Raw genomic sequence first — 6,430 nt, forward strand, 5'->3', positions numbered from 1 at the left:
CCTTTACTATTCTACTTTTTCTTTGTTATGAAGCAAAATTAATATAATTATCATATTTCAACAACAAAAAACTATGATGATTAGGAGTTTCATTTTTATTATACTTGCAAAAAAAGTAATTGAAAAATAAAATATTAGTTTCATGATGCCATTTTGTTTTTTTGCGTATGTAACAATCTGTTTTTGTCATCATTCTTTTTGGTTTGAAATGTAATTATAATTTTTATGCAGTCACCGCTTATTATATTTTCTTTGTTCATTTTTTGTATTTTCACCCCTTATTTTTATTTATTTATTTTACAAATAAAATCAATGCGTAATTAGTAATACATTTAATGTCTAATAAAATTATATATTTAAATTATTTATAACTCATGTCTCTTCATCTTACTTGTAACTTCTAATATTAAATATTATTCATAACTATTGTATGTTTCATTTTTCATAATTCTTAATAATATTTAATTAATGTTTAAAATATTATAATAAATAAATGTAATAATAAAGACATAATAAAAATTTCAATTTTGTTTTTACGAAATCAGAGTTTGTATAGAAAATTAGTACTCTTATAAAAGATAGAGGAAATTAAAACATATAAAATATTTACAACGTAATACAATATATTGTTATTTCAACATATTACCTCTTTTCCATTTACTTCACCACGATGAATATTTTGTTCTACTATATACATATACAAAAAAATACATTATATTTTATATGTTTAAAAAAATTGAAAAAAACGTATGATATTGCAGATGAAGAGAAATATTAATATTATTTATATATTCGATATTAACCTAAATATAAATATTACATATTATTATCTTATAAATATTTCATATAACCGCGCGAAGCGTGGATACTTTCACTAGTATAATAATAAAGCTGAATATGAAAACGGTGAGGTAATGCTCTCTAAGAGCGTCAATCCTATTTATCTTTTTTGGGGTTTTTTTGGCCTTTTTTTAATTTTAAAATACAAAAAAATACACCTACAAATTTAATTAACATTAAAGATAATCATATTTAATTATATCTTCATCAATGGCCATATTTAATTTATTTTGTCATGAATGTTATTATTCTCTTTCCTATAATATTTATTAATTTCTCATCAATTATTACAAACCTTTTCATTTGATTTAAAAAGAATTCCAACAAATTATTCACGAAAGTTAAATTTTATGGGTTTTATCTATTTATTTTATAGTCTTTTCCTTTTTTTGTTCTTTATTTTACTTCTTTTTATTATTTATTCAATTCAAGAAATTTATATCTTTATATAATATAGATTTATTTCTTAATCTTCTTTATTTAATTTTTAAGTTTCACCTCCATAACTTTAATCTATTAAACTTCTATTCTTAATAATATCATTAATTTCATGACTTTTAAGTTTTCATATTTATAACCTCCAACTATTAAATTATAAAATTTAAGATACTTTATGATTTCTCTCCATTTTTATCAATATAAATTCACAAGTTTTTTGTTTCATGAAATCCCAACTCAAAGTTATTTTTTATATTTCATTGTTCTTTGTAATATTATTATAATATTATAAAATTCATGTTTTAACTTTACATGGTGAAGATGACTCTTGAATGTTGATTAGTTTGTCAAAGAGGGTGCCGAAAAAGAGCTCAAAAAAGTGGGCACTGATTCTGTATTCTTATTTTTATCTATTTTCTTATGATAAGGTCCCAATGAAGATGTGTTTGTTTGTGTTTTCTCTATGTAACTTCCTTAGTTTGAATCTTTATAATATTTTATTATTGCAAGTTTGTATTTTTGTTTAGATGCAATTAGTTATTGTTACTTTGTGTGTAATAATACAGACTACTAACAAAAGTTTAAAAATACTATTGCACAAAGAAATATTTATATTTTCTTTAAAGATTCCTTCATTTTTGTCTATATAAATCCATAATTTTTTTATTTCATGAAACTCTTGCTCGAGATTATTCTTTTTATTTCATATTTGAAATAGTGTTTTTCTTAATTCTTCTTAAAGTCTTTCTCACATAACTGCTAAGACATAAGTTAAAGAGCCAATGAGGCACCTAAACGTTTCTTATTTCAAGTTAAATAACGGACATTGACAAAGAGTATTAAGTACTAAATCTACACTACAACATATTTTTACTTCAATTTAAATTTAGCATAACTTACATATGCTCATTTTTACGTTTTAGACATTATAATTTCCATATTTTATCAAATAATTTTTACACTTCTTACGATCTATTTGAGCTATTCATGTTATTATCGGTTGAATTTCGTTCTTTTTTAGTATTATTAGTTTCACATTATAAACGTTATGTTATTAAGTATCTTTTTAAGTATAATTGAAGAAAAACAAATTTTAAATATAAAATTTTAAAAATAGTTCTCTATCTTCAATCTACGATGTTCCACATATGTATTGTGTGTAAATTACACAAAATGATCAACTTTGTTTTTCATTATTTTTAAAGTACTTTACTTTCCTTCATGTAATAGTATATTTTATTTGTTAGAAATTAGTTCAGTGTGAATAATAAGATGAATTCAAATATGAATTTTGATCTATTTAATTGAATTTGAACTAAAAATTCTTTTATATTCAAAAAATATGAAACGATTAATTTATACCTTTGATATAATACCTAGTTGACCAACAAATCGAATAAAAAAATATTATTGGGTTATTGCAATTGGGTGAATACATATTTAATGATTTTATAAACAAAAATAATCAGGTTATTGGTTCGATATTGATTTTTTAATTTTGAATTATTAGGTAAATAAATAACCCATTAAGACAAGAGTAATTTGCTACTTTACCCCTACATAAATATTAAATATTAATATCAATACCTTATTGGTTACTATATTTGCCATTTAGCAAATTCACATAATTGTCCTGGTTCTTTTATTTGTGTTGCACTTATATAGTTCCGTTCTTTTAATTTTAGTTCATATTGTTTCTATTTTATGAGCATTTCATAAAGTTACACTATTGTCTTGTCGCGCAGATTATTGGAGTAATTATTTTATTTTATAGGCATTTTGTTATTGGTTAAACCGAAGCCGAACCGTTAAGGATCAAAAATCAATAAATCAAAAATTAATATTTTTTTTTTATTGATTTAGTGTATTTAAAAAACAAAAACTTATAAACCATATTAAATGTTATAGCTAATGTTTAGGGAACTTGTAGTTCACATCTATAATTTTGCCTAATCTTGTTATTCGCCTGATTCGTACAAATTCAGAATTTGTATAATTCAGTTCTTAATTGAATAAATCCAGAATTTTGTATATGCTTACCCTAGGTATTTATATACAATTTATGAAAAAATTCTAATAAATATATTGACAAGCGAAATATACAAACGAAGTTCTGAAAATTCTTAAATGTATAAATATAAAATTTGCATATACTTACTCAATACTCTATTGTTATATTAGCAAGCGAAATATACAAATGTGCATAAATATACAAACCGCAGCCTCCATAGCAAACAAAACTATAACTATAGAGCACAATCATCAAAACTATAGCTATAAAGCCTTATTATGTCTATTATGTTTACAATTTCTAAGATTTTATCTACATAAAATCAAACTAAACCGACTAAACTAAACCATATTTGTTTTTTGTTCTTTTTTCCCAACAAATGGTAACTAATTTGAAGTTTTTTGTTTTGTTTCTTGGATAATAATTTGGAAGTTTGTTGGTAGTTCAATTTGACTTTTAAATCCAAATCCAAAAAAAGTGTTTAATTATTAAATTAAATTAAATTAACTATTTTTCCTCCCAATTTTTTCATCTATAGCCATAATTGTCATTGTTAATTTCCTCATCGTCTCTTTCTTTCTCTCTCTAAGCGTCAATGGCGTCCTCGAATTTCGCGCTTCTACTTCTCGCTTTCTCTCTCCTCGCCGTCTCCGCCGTCGGCCGGCCATGCAAAACCCTATTCTTCATCACCTCCACTTCCTATTACCAGATCCCCACAACTATTTCTCGAAACCCTAACCCTAACCCCAATTTCTTCCTCCGTAACCCCTCTATTTCTCCTCGATTCCGTGCTTTCGTCGTCACTACCTCCGGTTTCCGTGATGATGCTCCGAAATTCGGACTTCTTAGGCCATCAGTTTTCTTCCGAAGATCCGACCCGTTTTTAATCCGTGGACCCGACCCGGTTTTCTTTGAACGAGAGGACGCTGTTGAACATGTGGAAGATGGAGAGGAATTGGAGAGCCGATCTTCGTCGATGATGCCGGTGGAATTTTACTCGTCGGTGACGAGCTCAATCCGTGATCGGACCAAGGATATTATGAGGGTTGTTGGAGCTTTGCTTTTCGGTGTCGGTTGTGGTGCGTTAACTGCTGCGACTATGTATTTGATCTGGTCGCTTTTCTGGCCTAATCGCTTCGAGTTTGAGGAATCTGATGATGATTTCGAGGACGGTAATGGTGATTATGATGTTAGCAGTGCTAAGAAGATGGGATACGTGGCGATTCCGACTAAAGTTGTGGATGATGATTTGAAGAAGCCTGCTGCTCCGGCTAAGGAAGTGGTATGAAAGGTGGTCTCTATGTGTAAGTGTTCGGTTAATAGGGGAAAGTTTAATCATTTCCGCTGTTTGTTGAATGCATTTGTTATTGATGCTTCAAAATTTGATGAACAAATGTGTTGAATTACTGTGACTTTGCTTTTGTTTATATTAGTATTGAAATGTGAAGAATATTACTAAATAACTGTAGACAGCGTAATGGAGGAGTGCACCCTCCATGTTATTCCATCGAACAAATATGAAAATTATGATGGTTTTATGTTAATGTGATGTGCAATGCACTACTCCTTGTGTTAAAGATGATAACTTGGAAGCTGACACTGTATTATCTGTGTGTTTCGGGTAGGACTTCGTAATTTTTTTTTTTGATAGCCAAGGTGTCTGCATCGGCTCGTGTGTATGTCAACTAGTTCCATGGGATAATGCTACTGCTCACTAACGGGTAACTCTGACAATAGGACTTTGTAATTATGTCTATGGAAGTATTAAGTGTCTGCCAACATGATCCATGCACCAGAATTGTGATTTCCAATTCTGTTGCAGGTTTGCTACCAGTTTCTTTACAAGGAGTTATTTAAGTTAAGGTTAGTAACTTTGTTTGAGTTGAGGGAACTTACAGAATATTTTTTCTTTAGACTTTTGTTATAGTGTACGTGTTGTGTCTAATACAATTAAGGGGTCGTTTGGTATGTTGGACAAGCATAGGTAGTCCTCAGATAAAAAAATTGGTACTGCCTTATCCCTTGTTTTGTTACTAATCCTGGGATAAGTTATACAATGATTAGTAATTAGTACCAGGATAAGTTTTCACTGTCAGGGGATGGATTAATAGTACCGGGATTAGTTATCCCGGAATAAAACTAAACATGACATAAATACCCTTGAGGTTACACAAATCCTTTTTCTACTAGATAAGGTGGAGTTTTTTTTTATAAACAAGCAACTCTTTCTTAGAAATTATGGAATTCATGTTGTAATACAACAAACGAAACACTCAATAAGAACTATTCCATACATAACTAATCCCAGCATAATTTGTCTTCAAACCAGTCCACTCTGTTTATTGCTGCTCATCCACCTTGCATCACCTCTAATACCAATGATCTTTGTTTGCCACCACAATCACAATTTTAAAAAGCATTATTTTTAAAGCGTCTTCATCAACTTAAACTTGTAATATGATTGTTCATGGCTCATCAAATATGCTGCTCTGATTGATATCTTCCATCATCATCTCAGCAAACAGCAATAGCATCACTCAATCTTACCTCTAACATCTGTCTCTGCCTTAGAATTTCAATGCTTTAATTGCCAGTTCACGGCAGACCTTTATATTTGATCATTAGAGTTATGTTAGGGAAGTGTTTTGACCCTTTTTTTGCTCGTTTTATTTTCGGGGCCTTTGGGAAAGATGAATGGGTTTGGGCAAAGGAGTAGACAGAGACGGGCTTTGCAGTAAGTTTGTTAGTACGTTGACTGACAGGGGTTGCAAATATCATGTGTAATCTGGATTTCCCTGTGGTCAGTGATATTTGTTATTAACGCATGGATCAAGGAGGGCCAAGATCCCAGGGTTGAAAGGACCCCAATCTCCAGACAATATGTGAAAATGAACTCTCACTTATATTGCTTGATGAGTTCGAATGTTTGGTGTCTTATGCTGTCTAACTGAGTTATACATTGAAAAAGATGTGTGTGGTGTACCAATTTTAAAAAAATTATTGTCGTTGGTGCCAATATCTGTCTTTCTATTTGTTGATACAAGCAAATTGGAAGCCATTTGTTTCTGAATTTGGAGCACCACTGAGAGAGTTTATATAAGGTCTACTAGGACATGTTTCTGGGTTTTACCCACCTTTTTT

At 29.3% G+C, this 6,430-nt stretch overlaps 1 protein-coding gene across 1 annotated transcript; it reads left to right on the forward strand.

Annotated features, from left to right (window-relative positions):
- The first annotated feature begins 3,812 nt into the window (after window positions 1-3,812).
- LOC125830271 (uncharacterized) lies at window positions 3,813-4,790 on the forward strand. The gene has a single exon (XM_049509486.1). It carries the CDS (start codon window positions 3,885-3,887, stop codon window positions 4,575-4,577), a length of 693 nt encoding a protein of 230 aa, XP_049365443.1. The 5' UTR covers window positions 3,813-3,884; the 3' UTR covers window positions 4,578-4,790.
- The last annotated feature ends 1,640 nt before the right edge of the window (window positions 4,791-6,430 follow it).

This window comes from Solanum verrucosum, unplaced genomic scaffold (assembly GCF_900185275.1).
Source record: "Solanum verrucosum unplaced genomic scaffold, falcon-dt-bn FXZP01000072.1, whole genome shotgun sequence".
NCBI lineage: Eukaryota > Viridiplantae > Streptophyta > Magnoliopsida > Solanales > Solanaceae > Solanum > Solanum verrucosum.